Source organism: Barbus barbus (genome assembly GCF_936440315.1).
Source record: "Barbus barbus genome assembly, chromosome: 36".
NCBI lineage: Eukaryota > Metazoa > Chordata > Actinopteri > Cypriniformes > Cyprinidae > Barbus > Barbus barbus.
In genome coordinates this window covers 12,046,603-12,066,959 of record NC_136714.1, presented here as the reverse complement: position 1 = coordinate 12,066,959, position 20,357 = coordinate 12,046,603, and the positions used below count along the sequence as shown (strand labels likewise).

Genomic DNA, 20,357 nt, shown 5'->3' with positions numbered 1-20,357 from the left:
ATTTTAATTATGCTGAATGAACGTCTTTTGTTTACCTAATAGGCCTACTTAAACTCAGTACTCAGACTTAACGCTGGTCATTCTGAACCGTTCTTAAATCCCGCCCATAACCTTTTAAGAAATTAAGTTGTGACCAAATACTGCAGCGGTCAGTCACTCATATTGGGTCCCGTTACTTGTTGAGTTTGAGCACCAGCTGTCAACTCTTCGGCGGTGGGAGCAGTTACCGTTGGCAGGGGTCTCTCTTCTCTCTCCAAACCCACACGGGACTGACTGTACGGTACGGGGCGTGTATGCTGAATTAAGAAGTAGATAAAAAGGTTGTTTAGGTTGAGGGGATACCAAGCACCCCACGGAAGACGGAAAAATGACAGCGATTGAAACGCAAGTGCAGTACAGTTCTTACATGATGACTACGACTGAGGAATACATGAACCAAGAGAATGACTGGGATCGCGACCTGTTACTGGACCCGGCCTGGGAGAAGCAGCAGCGGAAGGTAAAAACTCGCGAGTGCTTTTTGTGCTTACTACTTGATTTTCTTTCTACAGCCAGAAGAAAATATTATATATGTAATTGTTCGTTTAATGGGTCAGCAGGCCTACCTTATGGAATGAAAAGCCGTATTGGGATGCCAAATCATTTTCATTCGTGTGTATAAGTAATACACCGCTCAGCTACACGAACCAATCAGCTGCGACCTCGTTTACTTAAGCAGTGAAAATACTTGAATTATTTTGTATTCATGTTTAATTTCAACAAACCCATTTGGTTGGAATATAATTCTTATTCAAATTATTAATTTGTTATAATGTTATTATTACTGCAACTAATTAACTGCAGTAAATTAGATGAAAATAGCTTGTCATGAATATATGACAGTAACTATATATAGCACATTAGACATAACTACACCAAAGTGACAGTAACAGCTGAGCAGATGAGGCAACAGTGCATTACAGAGGACAGACAATGTTCAGAATGGAAGGGAAGTGGTTAAGCACTGAGAGCCGCAAATAGACCCCACAACTAAAAAATATGGGACCCATCCTGTCCCCCAACCCATATCCAAGCAGTTTGTTCATCATCATCTGTTGATTCTAGTTAAATGACTGATGGTACATGCGAGAGGTGTTTATTAATAAGCAAGGATTTAACGTGACCTTGCAGATTTATTTACATCCCGTTTAGGGCACAAACATTTTTCTTTCTTGCTGAGTGCACTCAGTATTAGACTGAAACACACATTAAAGCTTTGTGAGTTTCAATTGGGTTGGGACCAAGTCTAAGAAACTGACATGAACAGCCTTCAAAATATGACCTGATGGTGCATAACCTTCAAAAAAATGTTGGTCATGAAAGTCAGGATGTCAAACTAAATTGTACACAATATGTTTTAATTAGTTTTCTTCTTTATGCAGATATTTGCAACCCTGTTGTAGTTTGTGGTTTAACCTTGATTTGTGAAAGTTGACTATACTTTCATTCTAGATTATTTTTATGTTCTATAATAGTTTGTCAGAGATATTTAAAAGCCCTCCCCAAAAAAACATGCATTAATGCCTTTACTGTTTTAAAAAATAAATAAATAAAAATCAGAGAACCGTATTTGTACAGTTTTTGTATGGTACCATATTTGACAGCAGTTTTTTTTCTAGTCAAAATAGCCTTTTAAAAAGATAAGCTACTCAGTAAACATTTGTTTTGGTACTTTGTATTTAAATTACCCATACAAATTTAATTTCAGAATAAATATGTGTAATTTTTAATAGGGTAAATTATGTGAACTCTTGGCATAGTGGTGGAAGCTAAAGGGGATCTAAATAAAGCTTGAACACAGTGTTTTTGCACCCAAATGTGAAGCGTTCTGTCCATGCAGAACTGTCGTGCTGCACAATTCTCTTAAAAAAGACCTCACTAAGTGCTAATATCACAGCCTTCCTTGCATTTAACCATTACTGTGCTTCATGTTATTAATTTATGTCTACCCGCTTCAGAGAATTACTCTTGAGTCCTTAGCATCCTCGTGCTTTGGAATCTTGGTCTCTCTCTCTATCCGTTCAGTCGGTACCGACTCTCTGTCACTCGATGAATCATGGCTCTCCAGGTGGTACAATCCCAGGTGATTTCCTTTAATTGCCTAACGGTCATTCCGGTGTCATTTCTGATGGTATCTAGCCAACCGGGTTCTTGGGCGGCCTCTCCCCCTCTTTCCACTTACCAGCCCTAGCATGATGTCCTTCTCCAGGGCCTGGCTCTGCATGATGTGCCTGAAATACAATAACTTCTGCTTAGTAATTCTTGCTTCCAGTGACATCCATGGTTTAATTTGGTCTAATATCTCTTGGTTGGTGATCCTCGCTGTCCATGGAATCCTTAGCAGTCGTCTCCAGCACCAAAGTTCAAATGCATCTATCCTCCTCTTGTCATCCTTCTTGAGCATCCAGGTCTCGCATCCGTACGTAGCTACGGCAAAGACAATTGCATTTACTAGTCTGCATTTGGTGGCAAGGCTGATTTCCTTGTTTTTCCATATTCGGTCTATGCCCACCACTGCACCACGTCCCATTGCCATTCTCAGTTTGATTTCGGGGGTGCATTCACCATCTCTATCCATTGTGGAGCCCAGAAAGGGGCTACTCTTTCTCCTCTCCATTTACTACTATCTCAATCTTTGCCTTGTCTGCTGTAGTCATTATCTTAGTCTTCTTGACGTTAAGGTATAGGCCGTATCTCTCGCTCTCCTCTTTTACCTTCCCCAGTAGTGTATCGAGGTCCTCCTTGCTTTCCTCTAACAGGGTGGTGTCGTCTGCGTATCGCAAGTTGTTGATGTTCCTCCCTCCGATCTTAACCCCAATATTGGTGTCCTCCACCCCCGCATTTCTCATGATCATCTCGGCATAGGAATTGAAGAGATGTGGTGACAGTATGCAGCCCTGCCTGCATCCTTTTTTGATCTCAAACCATACTGTGTCTCCGTTTACTGTTCATACTGTAGCCTCTTGTTGTTGGTAGAGTGACTGAATGAGGTTGACCAGGTGTGGTGGTGTTCCCAACTCCTTCAGACATTGCCATAGCTTCCTGTGCTCGAGGCAGTCAAATGCCTTGGAGTAATCTATGAAACACATGTAAAGATTCTTCTGGTATTCTCTGGCCTTTTCGATGATCCAGCACAGGTTTGCGATATGATCGCGTGTGCCTCTGCCTTTCCAGAAGCCCGCTTGCTCCTGTGGCAATTCCCTCTCGATGATGGTATTCATACGTTGTTAAATTATTTTTAGGAGAACTTTGCTTACATGAGGTATTAGAGCAATAGTGCGATAATTTGAGCAGTCTCTGGCATCTCCTTCAGTATCGGAATGAACAGTGACCTCTTCCACTCCTTCGGACACTTACACGTTCTCCAGATAGTGTTGCACAGCGATCTTAGGGCTGCAGGTGGTAGTGGCGTCAATAATTCTACAGGTATACCATCAATACCTGGGGTTTTGTGGTTTGCCAGCTGCTCCATAGCCCACACAACTTCTTTCTCCAGGATATCTGGCTCTAAGTCAGGTGGCTCTATGGTGTTGTCCTGTTAGTCTTCACTGCCATCTTGATACAATTGTTCTGTGTACTCTTTCCACCGATTTCTTATTGCCTGCTGGTCATGTAGCTCCTCCCCTGAGCTGCCCTTGACCATAGCCTGCCTGGCCATGATGGGTGTTCCTCTTCACATGCTGGTACAATTGTCTCATGTGGCCTTGTTTCCATGCTTCCTCCGCCTTGATGCTCTCCTCATTCCAATACTTCTCCTTATCCTTTCTGGCAGCTCTTTGGAATTCAGCGTTCAGTCTCCTGGCTCATATCTCGGTCCCCTGCCAGCTTCACTCTCCTTCTCCTCTCCGCTATCATGAGGGTCTCCTCAGTGATCCATGGTGCTGAGCGTGATGGCTTCTTGCGTGGCACATACTGCTCTGCAACTTCTAGGATGGTTCCCTTCACCTTCTCCCATAACTGGTCTGACTCTTCAGGTTCCTCCATGACAAGGGAGTCAAAACGGTTTCTTACTTCTATGGCATAGGTAGGTCTAATCCTATCTACGTCGAATTTGGGATTAGTAGGTGGTCGGTCGATCTTGCAGAAACGCAGTTTCACTCTGGCTGCTAGCAGTTCATGGTCTGATCAACAGTCAGCACCAGGGTACGTCTTCACAGCTAGGATCGAGTTTCTCCATTTCTGTTGGCATAGGATATAGTCAATCTGGTTGCGATATTGTCGTTCGGGTGAGGTCCAGGTGTACAATCGTCTGTTAGGTTGTTTGAACCAGGTGTTGGTAATTCGGAATTTGATTTCTTGGCATAGCTGGATGAGTCTATCCCCTGCTTCGTTCCTTTCCCCCAGGCCAAACCTGCCAGCGATACCTGGTTCTACTGTTGATCCGATTTTGGTGGTAAAGTCTCCCATTATGTACACGATGTCTTTGTGCGGTGTTTGTAGAAAAACTTCTGTCACTACGCTATAGAATTGCTCAATTTCCTCGTCGTACGCAATTGGCGCATATACCTGTATGACTGTGACGTTGTATGGCTTACCCCTGATGCGGATGGCCATGATACGGTCGTTGATAGTCCTATGACTTTCAATGCATTTGTATGTCCTCTTATTGACGATGATACCCACTCCACGTCTTCGGGTAGTATCATTCCCTGAGTAATACATGGCATGGTCTCCGATGGGGAAGAGACCACTGGCAGTCCAGTGTACCTCACTGACTCCTAGAATGTCAATGTTGAGTCGGTCCATCTCCTGCTTGACGATGTTGAGTTTGCCAATATTTATTCCTTCCACATTCCATGTTCCGATCTTATAAACTTTCGTACATCGCAGATGTCTCCGTTAGCTGGAGGCCACATCAGCAGGCAGGCGTCCATTTGGTCCCCCCGCGTCATCACTGCCACCAGTTCTCGGTTCTCCTTGCTCTTCCCCAGTAGCCCTTTGGATACCTTGCAGCCTGGGGGTCTCACCACACAGTACCATATCTAGATAATTGAGATCCTGATCCATTGAGTATTTCGGCCAAAATACTGGGGTAGGGGGTCCAGGTCTTTCCCCAGGCCAGAGCTGTTTAGCTGCCACTGCTTCCACTAATAGCTTCCACAGTGTCGTTGCCACCCCCTCCCCACTATGAGGAATACAGTTGGTATTTTGGGGGGGTTCTTGGTCACGTACCATTTATTAGTTCTATCCTGAGACTAGATACTTATGTGGAGACTGGAGAGTAATTTTCTAGTGTCTGTTAACTAATGTGTCAGATCCTGCCAGGGAAGCCAAGTGGACCATTGAGTTTTGGGAAGCAAGATATTCTGAGACTGTACATGCTTGTACAGTCATCAGTAGTTTGAGGCATGGTGAATGTAGTCCAGGCCTCATCCAGTTACCTCCATCAGCTAAATTTCCAGTGTGAGGGTTTTACAGAGATTGTATCTGTAGTTTCTAATAAAGTATTGGACACTTACCTGAATTTTACTATTATTATTATTATTATATAAGATGTCTGCTTAGTGTGCTGAATTGTAGCATATGTCACCTAAGTACACCTTTTCCTTTCCTTTTTAACTAAAAGCTTAAATATTTTTGGAAGTGGGTATATAAAAGTATGCATACTGTGTATGAATTTGTGTATATCATTCATCTTTTATGAGGTCGGCAAATGTATTTTTTTTTAATGCTAATTAGAAAGCCTAATGCTTAGCGCAGAACTTGAAGGTTTCAGATAGGTGTGCACATTCTTCAGGCACACGGTAGGGCTGTGGAAGGGGTTGAAGGTGGGAAATGGGTGGGGGGGGGTGAAGAAAGTCATGAGTACGATCAAATGGCAGTTGCTATTCCAGAAGAGGTGTCCTTCTAGGGGAGCTTCTATAAACTACCTAATGAAAGCATGGGGGCTGGGGGTAGTTTACTGTAGGAGACCAGGTCAGCCAGGTAAAGTAATTTCAGGCTGGATTTGACTTCCATGGCCATGAATAATGAGAACAATAAAAGAGGGTGGGACATATAATGGGACAATAATAATTGGTTGCAGGTCATGAGTTACGGTAGTAAGCCCCGTTTACACTCTTAAATTAAATGTTCCAAAAGGGAACTGATTTGGCAGCAGTTTTTGTTTCAATAAAGAACTTTTTATTGAACAATTTGTTTTTCAGTTGTGTCTTGGTGTAAAAAAAACAATTTAAAAATCTAAAAAACCTTTTGTGTAATGGAAAGGTTCCATGATGTTAAAGGTTCTTCATGAACGCATAGATGCATTAAGAGTGTAGGTGTCTTTATTGAGTCCATATTACTTATTTTGTTCTGAAAAATGGTAAAATGGTGCTAAGGTGAATTTAAGTAGTTTATATTTCTTTGTGTATGCACATTTATTAAGTGGTGAACTGGCAGCTAAATGACAGTATGTAAGTCAGATGCCTAGGTTACAGATTTACCTAGGTTGCAGCTTTAAATACCAGGCCTTCAAATGTTAAATATCATGTTACCAGAATCCTATGTTCAGCCCTTTCACCTGAATGTGCCGCAACCCGCTCTACAACTATCTCACAGATACATTTATTCCCTCTGTAGTTTCTATCAGGGATTATGTTGTGACCTCCTGGCCAACACATAAGAAAACATCTATGTATCTTGTTAGTGTCAATTGCAGGGGTGATATTATTTTACAGGCAGGTATAGTGTTCCCATAAGTGCTATCATCGTTAACAAAAATTCAAATCATTGAAAACATTTTTGTTGCTTGATACAAAATAAATATTAACTGAATCAAACTATAAAAAAACTTATTCTATATCAGCTAATTGCCAAGTAACTAAAATTAAAGTTAAAGCAAATTATAAAAAATATAATCTAATTCAAAATATTAAGAAAAATTATAGGAGTATATCAATTAATTATACTTCTCATTAATGTTCATTAACATATAATCTGCCAGATGCTAATACCATATATAATTATTGATGCTCACCTGAAGCACTTGGGATAGTGGGATAGTAGACTAAAGTGATAATATTTACAGTACTAGCACATCTTTCATAGATGTCTGGTTCACAGAATGACTTTGGATTTGGACAGTGGATATTGGTGCTTGTCGTAGTAGTAATGCAAACTTGTGTGATATATAGAACTGAAACACATCCACAGCCATCTAAAATAGATTGAGTATAGATGCAACAGATTTACAGTAAAATTGTATTTAAATTTGGACAGAAGTTTTAAAGTATTTAAATAAGTTTAAGGCAGTATCAAAAATAAGTTATGTTAATAAGGAAACCCTTAGTAGCTTGAGTAATTTCTTCCTGCTACTGTAAAAGAGAATGCGTGATCCATTTGAATGTGCTTGTGGCTATTCTGTGATCTGGCAGCAGTTTTGATCAGCTAACAAGAGCGAGGCTGTAAAGCTGAGTTTTCCCACAGGTGAAATTCCTTAGTGGGTAAAACATTTGCAATAGTCTCTATTCCTAATGTTCTTTTTTTTCTGTGCATATTCATGTTTATGTGTTTTAAAAAGGAAAAAGTTGCTCACAATGGTGTAAAAATTGGTGTAGAAACTGCTAGTAAATTTCACAAATACAAAGAAAGCCAGGAAGTAACATGTTGGAATAATATATACATAAATAGATCTAAATTTAAATCTGCTTCGTGCTCTGTGGCCCTTTAATTTATACAAATATACAACAACATGGTGAATTTATGATCTGTGTGTTTGCACGTGTCGATGTGTGAACTGTAAAGTCTTCACTTTAAACAATGCCCTGTCATGATAGCAGCAGGACTGCAGTCAGCTGACTCAGTAATGCAAAGCTTTTGCACAGATGTATGTATGACATAGGAATAGCTGAAGTAATGATGTAACTGGAGTGCCAGTGGATGGCAAGGCTAAAATAAATCCTTGGTGATAGAGAGCGTCTCTGCTGTAGTCATCACTGTACAGTATCTGACATTAGAAACAGAACTTCAGATCAAGATTCAGCTGGAATCAACTTTATATTTTTGCAGGCTATTTTGAATAGTTGTTTGCACCATCTCAATTTTATTTATTCATTAAGTTGTGCAAGACTTCTTTATAGATGTCTTTTTATGTTTCCTTTTTTAAATTTATATATAGATTTTAAGCTATTGAAATATACGTCAATCAAAGCTGACTAGTATTCACTGCTTTATTTTATATAAGAATAGTATGATCTGGCAAAGTAAATATATGTATAAATATTTAAATTGTCTTAAAGAGTGTGTACATCAACAATGCTAAAGCAATTAGCATGTGAAAAATAAATGAAAGCATCACCAACATGCCAGGTTATTTCTGTACAACTAACCTGTTGCTTGACTAAATATTAATACCCCCATTCACAATGTAGTGAGTTCAAGGATGTCCAAGAAAAAAAAATCATATTCCTGGTGCACATACTTGGGTGGGCACTAAAATAATTGCCCTTTTCATTTCTTGAATCCATATTATGTCATTCAGTCTCCAATTTTATATAACACTCGGTGAAGTTTTTTGCTTTTGATTATAACTGTATGTTTTATGAGGATGGTATATAAAATAAATGGCTCAGTGTCGTGGAACATCACAAATATTTTCTCGCTATAGTGTTTTGAGCGTCTGTTCCAGGAATGCTGTGCTTTCAGCTGTCTGCCGGTGTCTCATGGCTCCCCGATATAGCTTTCTTCACTCCCCCTCTCTGCCTCTCCTCCTCCTTCACCTCCCCCTCCCAGGCTAATTTTAGTGATCTTTGGCAGAGGGGGGTGATTTGAAGTGTGGCCACCTGCTGCAAAAGGGTCTCCTCTTCCAGACTTACATCAAATTACGTTGGGCCTTGGCATTCTTCAGTCACCTCCCTCGCTCTCTGTCCCCTTCTCTCTTACGCTGGGGCTCCCAGTGAGACATGTACAGTCACCGCTGCTTATAGATCCAACTATGTGCAGATCAGGGACAGAAATGAACCTTTGCTCAAGGCAAAAATGCCACTCAAAAAAAAAAAAGGAAGATATTTTAAATTTGGGGCAAATGCCCTCAGTATTTTTTTATTTTGTCTATTTTATTTCATGTTATTATTAAAATTATTTTTACAAAATGATTTGACAATTAAATTTTCACATAAAAGGATGACATCCTCTGTGTTTCAATATGACCACATTGTGTCGCACCTTTGAACAAAATGAAACATGATGCAAAATGGTGTAACTGGATGATGTGTAAATGGATGACTTAATTTCTTCTTTTTTCCCTTCAGACCTTCACTGCCTGGTGCAATTCTCACCTGCGTAAGGCAGGGACACAGATTGAGAACATTGAGGAAGACTTCAGAAATGGACTCAAACTCATGCTGCTGCTGGAGGTTATCTCAGGTAAGGGTCGCACTGGATCTGTCGATGAGAATTACTTGTGACTTGTGCTCAGCGACCCATATCAGTGTCCTGTTCATGTGTTACATTGACTAATATCAGTTTTGCACCTGTGGAACTGTATGGACGTTAAAGAAATATATTTTTAAGGGAGTATGTGAGATTTGACTGTGGTCCCTTTATTGGTTGTGGGTTTGTATTCTGCATTTCCCATATGTGACCCTGGACCACAAAACCAGTCATAAGGGTTAATTTTTGTGTAATTGAGATCTATACATCATCTGAAAAGCTGAATAAATAATTGGCTGAGATACAACTATTTGAAAATCTGGAATCTGAGGGTGCAAAATATGGAGAAGATCGCCTTTAAAGTTGTCCAAATGAAGTTCTAAGCAATGCATATTACTAGTGAAATATTAAGTTTTAATATATTAATGTTAGGAAATTTACAAAATATCTTCATGGAACATGATCTTTACTTAATATCCTAATGATTTTTGGCATAAAAGAAAAATCTATAGTTTTGACCCATGCAATGTATTTATGGCTATTGCTACAAATATACCCGTGCTACTTATGACTGGTTTTGTGGTCCAGGGTCACATATTTCATAATTACAGCTTTCAGGTTCCCAAATGTAGCTCATGTAAAGATAAAGTGACCATTATTACTCTACACTTCCCCCATTAACAGTCTCCTGTGAAGCAAAGGAATATTTCTATACATGTCCTTATGGTATGATTTGGTGTGTCTGTGTGTGTTATATCAGGTGAGAGACTCCCTAAACCAGACAAAGGCAAAATGCGTTTCCACAAAATCGCCAACGTAAACAAGGCCCTGGATTTTATCAGCAGCAAGGGAGTGAAACTGGTCTCCATTGGTGCTGAAGGTGAGGCTTAACAAACCTCTTCTGCTTCAGTTTCTCTAATATAAGCACCTTAAGCCACTTTATACTTGTCCTTTTCCCTTTCCATAACTGTTTTTTTTCTGGCTGTTCTGACTTGCAGAGATTGTGGATGGTAATGTGAAAATGACCCTCGGTATGATCTGGACCATCATCCTGCGCTTTGCAATCCAGGACATCTCAGTGGAGGGTGAGAGGCTCCAAACATCTGACACATTAGCACCTCTGTAGAGTAGTGTTTTTTCAAGGTCCACTGATCTTTTATGTCACACTGGTTGGTGTGAAAGCTGAGTTGAACTTTTATTGACACCTAGTGGCGTAGATGAATCATCACAGGAAGGTTTTTAGTTTCCAGTGCCATTGTAGAAGTTATTTTTATTTAGTTATTAGTATTTGGCCTAGTGTTAGTAAATTTACACCTGCTCGACACCACACAGAAATGGTGCGTAAAAAATCTGAACATTTTGTTATTTTAGGCATAGGCCTATATAACACTGTATACCATAATAATATATAATAAAATTGATTAGTTAAATTATTGTGATGGCAAAATTAAGCTTTGCAATGCATCAAGGCTTTTTTTTTTTTTCATTCTGCAACAGTTTTTATTTAATTTATTTGAGTGCAATACACTGATTGGAATTAAATAAAGTTCATAAATTGAATCTGTCCTTATGCATATATTTCATTTTTTTTCTTTTTTTTTATGTATTGGTTAAATATTTAATGGTTAAAAATAAATATATAAATAAAATAACAAGGAAAATTGCCCTGGATTTCGGGATTCTCGTGGTGTTCAGACAAACAAAGCTTCGAATGTCATAGATAATATGCTTTTGGCAAAACAAATCAAGCTCCAATAAGGTGCTTTAATGTGTTTTTTGACACTAGCTTTGGAATTTTGGTGTCGAATGTAATATCACTAATAACTTCTTTGATAAAATTATTGAAAGTATATTCATAGCTCGTATTTCTTTTAGTATACATTGCCATTATTCTAAGCACCAGTAGTAAGGCTATTTTTTTGCAAGCTTAACAATTTAATTAAATTCATGGGTGGGGATTATACTAATTATGAATGTGCATGCAAGTGTTCATTAACATGCACACATTTAAATAAAAACTCTGAGCATTTGTGAATCCAGAGTTCTATTTTACAAGCACGTTTACACATATATTTATGAAAGTTTCAAGGAGGTCAGTTGAGCATCCCTTTAAATTGAAGGGTTCGGTATCATGTTTTGTGTAGTCAGTGAAACTGATCTACTGACCTTTTTTGCTCAGAGACCTCTGCTAAAGAGGGCTTGCTGCTGTGGTGTCAGAGGAAGACTGCCCCCTACAGGAATGTCAATGTGCAAAACTTCCACATCAGGTGATTTCTGCTTCACTCCTGTTGAGAGAACAGCATGTTGGCTTCATTTCACAATCTTTTACTCTGTTTAACCGTTTACGGCTCCTGTCGCACGTGTACATTATGTCTCTTTAAAAGCCATCCGTCTCATTATCCATCATGCTTCACATGCTTCTAAACTCTCCCATAGAGCCTCTGCAAAACACTCATCGTTTGTTAATCATTTCCAACTATCTTTTCTTGTTCTTTCTCCCTGTGTTCTTCCTTTGCTTGGGGTCTGTGTCTTAGTTGGAAGGATGGCCTGGCTCTCTGTGCCCTCATCCATAGACACAGACCTGATCTCATCGACTACTCCAAACTGCGCAAGGTGCCATTGCTCTGTTTCTCATAATGCATCTCTGCCTTCTTTTTGTTCATTTGCTATCTGTCCATTCATCATTCATGATCAATTCATGTTTTAGTAAAATCTCACCTTTTCCCTTACACTATACTTGTCATCGCAGTCCTGTTGGTAACTAACTTTGTCTCTTTGGCTGTGAATGCACAGTTCTTTATTGGAAAAAATTCTCATTTGGTTTGTTTTATTTGCCTCTATGATGTTATTGCCACCCAACTAACAAAAAAGCAAGTACTACCTTGTTTATTGGTTATCTTACCATGGTAATACCATGTTTCTTTTTGAACATGTATTATGGCTTTACAATTATTTTAATATCAAGGCCTTGAAGTATTTTAGAGTACCATGTAATGTATTATGGTACATAAATATGATAATCACGGTATAAATCATGGTAAATATCAAAGGGTATGTATGATATTATCACCTAGCACAGAACTTCTTTTGTAAATATTTTAACTGAATTTATCTAAAATGTTCTTAGACATGAATTCCAATTTTGCTTGTTTAATTATGTTACTAATGTTCTGCAGTGGATAAAACAGCATGCGTTACATTCAAACATGGTGATTATGAAATGTATGGGTATGGACAATAAGTTTCCATGATTAATGGTATATGGTTAACTGTCTCTTCTGGCAACTTTCAATTGTAGACTGTGGAAAAATGTTTCTTTATTTTCCTTTTTCATTGAGTTTCTTCCTGGCTATGTCTGCCCTTGCAGGATGACCCTATTGGCAACCTCAACACTGCTTTTGAGGTAGCAGAGAAATACCTTGACATCCCTAAAATGCTTGATGCTGAGGGTATGAACTCTTTGAGAATCCAATGTGATATCATGTGTCACATTGTAAAAATAAAATGGTTTCAGGAACTGTTAAATGTTTATCTCCATATCAGACATTGTGAACACTCCGAAACCTGATGAGAAGGCTATCATGACCTATGTGTCATGTTTCTACCATGCTTTCGCTGGAGCAGAGCAGGTAAGGGAGTTCTTCTGCAGATGAACATCTGTAAAGGAAGGAGAGTTGCTCCTTTTAGAATGTAATTGCCCACCTTGTTTCCCCTTTGTAATCAGTCACACTGTCCTCCAGGCTGAGACAGCAGCTAACAGGATCTGCAAAGTGCTGGCCGTGAACCAGGAAAATGAGAAGCTGATGGAAGAATATGAGAAACTGGCCAGTGAGGTAAGAAAACTCAAATTCTCTTTTGGATGGACAATTTTTGCTAATTCGCTGAGTCTTGGTTTTCCCCATGGTTTTGACCTTAGCTTCTGGAGTGGATCCGTAAGACCATCCCCTGGTTGGAGAACCGCGTGGCCGAGCAGACCATGCGTGCCATGCAGCAGAAGCTAGAGGATTTCAGGGATTACCGTCGTGTGCATAAGCCACCCAAGGTTCAGGAGAAGTGTCAGCTGGAGATCAACTTTAACACCCTACAGACCAAGCTGAGGCTCAGCAACAGGCCTGCCTTCATGCCCTCTGAGGGCAAAATGGTTTCAGTATGTACTGCTCATTTTCTCATTTTCAACATTTGTATACAGGGTAAATTATCTTGGCTTTCAAGTACCCCACAGAGAGAGTTAAAAATAAAGTAAGTTATACATGGGCTCCTCTCCTGCAGGACATTGCCAATGCCTGGAAGGGTCTGGAGCAGGTAGAGAAGGGTTACGAGGAGTGGCTGCTCACAGAAATCCGTCGTCTGGAGAGATTGGACCACCTGGCCGAGAAGTTTAAGCAGAAGTCTACCTTGCACGAATCATGGACCACAGGTATTAATCACTACCTCTCTGATCTTACAGTCAGCCATTGTCACTCTACTCTGAGAACTGACATTTTGTAATGCTCAACACAGGTAAGGAGGAGCTGCTGTCTCAGAAAGACTATGAGTCAGCCTCTCTAATGGAGATCCGTGCTCTGATGAGGAAACACGAGGCCTTTGAGAGCGACCTGGCTGCTCACCAGGACAGAGTGGAGCAGATTGCTGCCATTGCACAGGAGCTCAAGTAAGATAGATGCACCTCAGCTCACTTGAAATATGAAGAGTACTTTATTATAGCGTTTACAGTAGGTAATATGATGATTATAAAGATGTGCTGCTCTTTAGTGAACTGGACTATTATGATGCTGCTACCATCAATGCCCGATGCCAGGGCATCTGTGACCAGTGGGACAACCTGGGCACTCTGACCCAGAAAAGGAGAGAATCACTGGAGGTACATTTATATTATAACATCTTGGTTGTTACGGTATAGCTGTCCTCCTCAATTGTCTAAATCCATACTTGAATTGAGAATGCGGTCAAACTAATGTAGATTCCACTTCCCGAAACATTAAGACTCTTTTGCACATTTAGCCAATGAAGAGTATGATTAAAATATGAAGAGTTCAGATGCAAAAGCCTCTAAGTGCCATCGGAAATTTTCTTCTAAAATAAGCCTTTTTCTCAAGCTCTCCTGTGTAGGTTCAATTATTTCACTTTAATGCCAATGAAAATAACCTATTCATTGCCATTAAAGTGAAATTACTGAACCTATACATGAGAGCCTGAGAAAAATGCTAATTTTAGAAGAAAATTTCAGATGGCACTTTGACAGATGGCATTTCAGTACGGTGGCCGAGAGAGCTTAACGCGCTGCAGAAAACACATGCAAATAGAAAAAGCACCAGCAAATCAAGATAACATCTGCATCAGTTGGACGGCAGGTACGGCAAATGCTCACAACACAAACAAATAAAGAAACACACTGCAAATGCTCACAATACAACCAAATAAATTTTATTTGCAGTGCGTTTCTTTATTTGGTTGTGTTGTAAGCATTTGCAGCATGTGTTGTCAATTTGACGAAAGTCGTTTTCTTAATTTGCAGGCGTTTATTTCTATTTGCAATGTGTTTCTTTTTTTGGTTGTGTTGTGAGCATTTGCAGCGTGTGCGTTGTAAAATTTAGGAAGTTGTTTTCTTAATTTGCAAGTGTTTTTTCTATTTGCAGCGCGTTGAGCTCTCTCGGCCACCGTAACTTAGAGGCTTGCATCTGAACTCTTCATATAAAATCTACAGTATATAAAGTATGTGGGGTCATTGTAATCTTTGTCTTTCTTTGCCATAGCGTGTGGAGAAGCTTTGGGAGACAATTGACCAGTTGTACCTGGAGTTCGCCAAGCGCGCAGCACCCTTCAACAACTGGATGGATGGAGCTATGGAAGATCTGCGAGACATGTTCATTGTTCACAGTATTGAGGAGATTCAGGTAAAAGACAAACACTGAATGCTTGAAGGAGTGCTTATCTTTTTCAATGACATTGCAAACTGGCTTTAGTATCTTATCATCAGAGAAGGATGTTGGTGTTGTTCTTCTGTAATAGACTCCATTTTTTGTACCATCTTTCAATTGTCTCCTTACACACCATGTCTTAACGTCATTTTGTTCTTTCCTGCTATTTCCTGCTATTCCTCAGAGTTTGATCTCAGCCCATGACCAATTCAAGGCCACCCTACCAGAAGCTGATAAGGAACGCATGGCCATCATGGGCATTCACAACGAGATCCTGAAGATAGCTCAGACATACGGGATCAAGGTAGTGGGCGAGAATCCCTACACTGCCCTTTCTCCTCAGGATCTTAGCAACAAATGGGAAGCTGTAAGTATTTTACAATCTTTATTTGACCATTTCAGCTTAATCAGCAAGATGGCTCAATGTATTGTGTTCTTTGAGCTAGGAGAAGTCCTTTCCCACTTCTTCACTGAGGAATGTTGCTTCCTTCCTAACAACAGGTGAAGCAACTGGTCCCAATGCGTGACCAGATATTGCAGGAGGAAGTAGCCAGGCAGCAGTCCAATGAGAGGCTGAGACGCCAATTCGCTGCTCAGGCCAATATCATTGGACCCTGGGTTCAGACCAAGATGGAGGTGTTTCTCCGTACAACTCACTCACAGTAGCTACATGTCACATGCTATGAAAAAAATTTAATTACTAAATCTTCCTCTTGTTCAATAGGAGATCAGCCATGTGTCAATTGATATTTCCGGTTCTCTAGAGGAACAGATGAGCAATCTGAAAACATATGAGCAGAACATCATTAATTACAAATCCAATATTGACAAACTTGAAGGAGACCACCAGCTCAGCCAAGAGGGTCTTATCTTTGACAACAAGCACACCAACTACACTATGGAGGTACTGACAATCAGCTATTTTCTGTTCATTCTGAAATATATTTCCTCTTTGAAATTTAAATGTCATTAGGGTATCTTGCACAATTAGACTTCTAAATCCCTTTAATCTCACCTTCCATATAAGACATGATTCCTATTTTCTAATTCTTTTAATTTCTAATTATCTATTTTAGCATGTGCGTGTGGGATGGGAGCAGCTCCTCACCACTATCGCCCGCACGATCAACGAGGTTGAGAACCAGATCCTGACCCGTGACGCCAAGGGCATCAGCCAGGAGCAGCTGAATGAATTCAGAGCCTCCTTCAACCACTTTGACCGGGTTAGCAATGCATGGAGTCTTTGGTTTAATCTTTAAATAAGCAAAGTTATGCAACTTTACTCAAACTGTAGAGTAAACATGTTCTTTTTTTGTATTTGCAGAAGAGGAATGGCATGATGGATCCTGATGACTTCCGTGCTTGCCTAATTTCTATGGGTTATGATCTGGTGAGTGCATTTAGTCCTGGTCAGAGTATGACTCTCACTGCTTTTTTCTTTGCTATACAATAATACAGAAACACAAGGATGCAAAATCAACTTTCTTTTACATGAACTCTTCCATAATTTTTTTTAGGGTGAAGTTGAATTTGCACGCATTATGACTCTGGTGGACCCCAACAACACAGGAGTTGTCACCTTCCAGGCCTTTATTGACTTCATGACCAGGGAGACAGCCGAGACAGACACTGCTGAGCAGGTCATGGCCTCCTTCAAGATCCTGGCTTCTGACAAGGTAATTACAAACTAAGAACCACTAAAAGAACCTATAGGAGAATCTGCTAAACATGGCTCCTGTTGTCTAAGCACTAATTTTTTTTTACTATGTTCTGCAGACATACATTACAGTGGAGGAGCTGAAGAGGGAGCTGCCCCCAGAACAAGCTGAATACTGTATCAGCCGCATGACCAAGTACATTGGTGGTGATGCTCCCCCAGGCGCCCTCGATTATATATCCTTCTCCAGTGCCCTGTATGGAGAGAGCGACTTGTAGAGCCCTTCCTGACATGTACACCACCCACAAAATCCCCTACACCCTACTCCTAAATTCATAAAACCCTTAAATATCTAACTCCAGGAACAATGTCAGATGTAATGGACAGCTTTGCTGCAGTGATTTAGTCCTGTATGTCACCAGTTGATATCCCGTGACACCCATCAGTTGCTGTCTGATCTTGTTAGTGGTCCATCTCTTATGTTGGGAAAAATTGTCTCACAAGCCAATAGTGGTTGAAGAGTACAAAAACCTGACAGAATATCATTCTTTACATTGGCACTGTTAATAAGAGACATCTGCTCTCCCTTCATACAAATGGCTTACATTTTGAAGGAAGAAAAATAAATGACCCTAAAAATATCATATATTGTGTATTTTGTTAATCTAAGCATACATATCATATATATATATATGAACTTAGAGTGTTAGTAGAAGTGCTTAGAGTGTATTTCATCGGTCTAGAGTGCTAAAGTTAGTGAAATAATTTGCCATTAAGTGAAATTGACATGACATACATGGTGACCCATACTCGGAATTCATGCTCTGCATTTAACCCATCCAAAGTGCACACATACACTGTGAACACACACCCGGAGCAGTGGGCAGCCATTTATGTTGCGGCACCCGGGGAGCAGTTGGGGGTTCGGTGCCTTGCTCAAGGGCACCTCAGTCATGGTATTGAGGGTGGAGAGAGCACTGTACATTCACTCCCCCCACTAAAATCCCTGCCGGCCCGAGACCCGCAACCTTTGGATTACGAGTCTGACTCTCTAACCATTAGGACACGACTTCCCCATTACTCATATAATCTAACAGTGATATTTGTTTGGACACAAAAACAAGTCAATTGATGTTAAACCCACAAAATTACGCAAGGCATCAGCAAATCTAACCTGTTTCTGGCAGTGGTTTCTGCAGTTACTTACAGGTTGAAGATGAAGTACATAAAATATTTGATATATTTTACATTTTCTTTAAAAACTGTGTAAATAACAACAACAAATAAAACACAAATAAAAAAGCATACAAAACAAGATAAATAGATAGATGCACCTATATATATATATATATATATATATATATATAATGAACAAAAAATACCAATAAATATAAATAAAATATTAAAATAATTAAAAATATAAAACCACACCAAATGTAAAAACATACATATGTAATTTGATGTTAAAAAATATTGCAAAAAATTTATTGCAAATGAAAGAAACTTAAATAGACAACACCAAACTAGGAAATGACACACAGGTGGAAGAAATTAGATCATAATGAGCACAAGCAAAGGATAATGGGAAATGTAGTCCATGACATAATGGTAAAGGACTTGGGAGGAGTGCCCTCTGGAGGAGCTCATGGGCACTCTCACTGGAGACCGTGACAGACAGGCTCTGACGAGACTCACCCACTGAAGACTAGAAGTGAAACTTCTGCCAATCCAGTCCATCACATTGAAGACAATGAACGAACACAAAGGTACGAAGATGTTATCTATAAGAGATCAATAAGAAAAATTATGAAAATCACAGTGCTTTGACTAACATAAAGTCAAATGTTTGTACAAATGCTAGACCGTTTGTACAGACTCCCCTTTCCTGTTAAATAAGGCAGAAGGTTTTGTTATAATTGCTGGAAAAATGGACAGTGTGATGGCAAACACGCAAGCCATACATAAACCCATTGCCCAAATCTATAATAAATAAAATAAATCCAACTATGCACTTACTAATTATTATTTTTTTTTAAATACATTCAGTGAATTTTTCCTAATGGTGGGTAAATAAACAGAAAAGACATTCGCTTTTGGCAACTTTTTTTGAAGACCTGTGACAGATTTGACCTCCTCATTGGGTTCTGTTTGAGCTGATTCAGCTTTTTACATGCTTCAGTTTCGCCTTCAGTGTCATCAGATACATTGTCAAAATTATTTAACTTCGCTCCAACAATCTCTGTAGCAACAACAAGAACAGCAAAATTCATGATTTAGAAGAACCAACAGTGAGTGGCTTTGCTGTAATTTGTGTAATTTGTCCAACCAATGGAAAAACATACGATGTGACCAGAAAACTATTTGCTTTTTATTTACAGTGAGAATACAAAAGTACTGTTTGGTCTAGACACTGGACTGTGAAATGAAGCATTGAGGCTTTGACTCTGGAGCTAATTCTGGAACTGAAATGGACCTATAATTGAACTTAGGGGCTGGAACATGCTCAGGACTGGACTCTGGTAATGAAACAGACTCAATGGCTGATGCTGACTCTGGAGCAGGTTTCACTGAGACAGATGGAATGGATTCATGATTTTGTTTATTTTGTAGGAATTCTGGACATGAGCACTGCAGAGTGGAAACTTTCTTAAGAGCTGTGCTGATGGATATGATAGGTGGGTCTGCAAGCTGCCACCAGATCCATGCTGTTTGAGACACCACCTGTCAGGCCTACATGCGGCAATGTCTCTCTGTCAGCTGACACTCAGTGGTGTGATCATGTCAGCAGTACCAGAGCAGAGCGTTTTTACGGGCAGAAATTCTTTCTATCATGGCTAAACAGGCAATAGAGGTAGTGTGTGGGAACAATGCGTGTTGTGATAACACGCATGCCTCACCACGCTGACACCTTGGCGCGACATGAGCATGTAGAAGCAGGGGATCAGCATGGGCAGAATGGTCAGGAGGAAAGTGGTCACCACGGATGCATCACTGTCAGGCTGGGTAGCCCTTTACGATGACAGACCAGTGTTTGGTACTGAGACAGATGACCAGAAACAGTGCCATATAAACTGCTTAAAGATGCAAGCAGTTTACTTGGCTCTGCAGGAATTTGTACCATTCCAAAGAGGCCATTATGTATTTATCTGGACATGAACCAGCCAGCTTGTGCCAAGTCGTTTAATGCTGTGAATATCATCAGTTACGCTATGAACCCATCAGCCCCCTTGTTTTGGTACTCGGCCCTGACTCAGTTTTCTAAAACGTTTTTGAAAAATCGCATACCCTGCCTTTAATGTATTATATAGCAGGTCAGTTACTATTTCTTATTAAGTGGATACACATTAATTCAGATAATGAGGCATAGATAGATTTGGAACAATATGATTGTA

The 20,357-nt window shown here is 39.8% G+C and overlaps 1 protein-coding gene across 1 annotated transcript; it reads left to right on the top strand.

Moving 5' to 3' along the window:
• Window positions 1-79: 79 nt before the first annotated feature.
• On the top strand, window positions 80-17,243 carry LOC306855745 (alpha-actinin-3; the record flags this gene model as incomplete). Its single annotated transcript, XM_079394577.1, has 21 exons — window positions 80-499; window positions 9,270-9,384; window positions 10,151-10,270; window positions 10,389-10,475; window positions 11,570-11,657; window positions 11,925-12,003; window positions 12,758-12,839; window positions 12,934-13,019; window positions 13,131-13,223; window positions 13,307-13,537; window positions 13,660-13,807; window positions 13,891-14,041; window positions 14,143-14,251; window positions 15,144-15,284; window positions 15,493-15,675; window positions 15,810-15,944; window positions 16,033-16,212; window positions 16,385-16,531; window positions 16,633-16,698; window positions 16,826-16,984; window positions 17,085-17,243. The coding sequence occupies exons 1-21, from the start codon at window positions 368-370 to the stop codon at window positions 17,241-17,243; spliced, it is 2,691 nt and encodes an 896-aa protein (XP_079250703.1). The 5' UTR covers window positions 80-367.
• Between the last annotated feature and the right edge of the window lie 3,114 nt (window positions 17,244-20,357).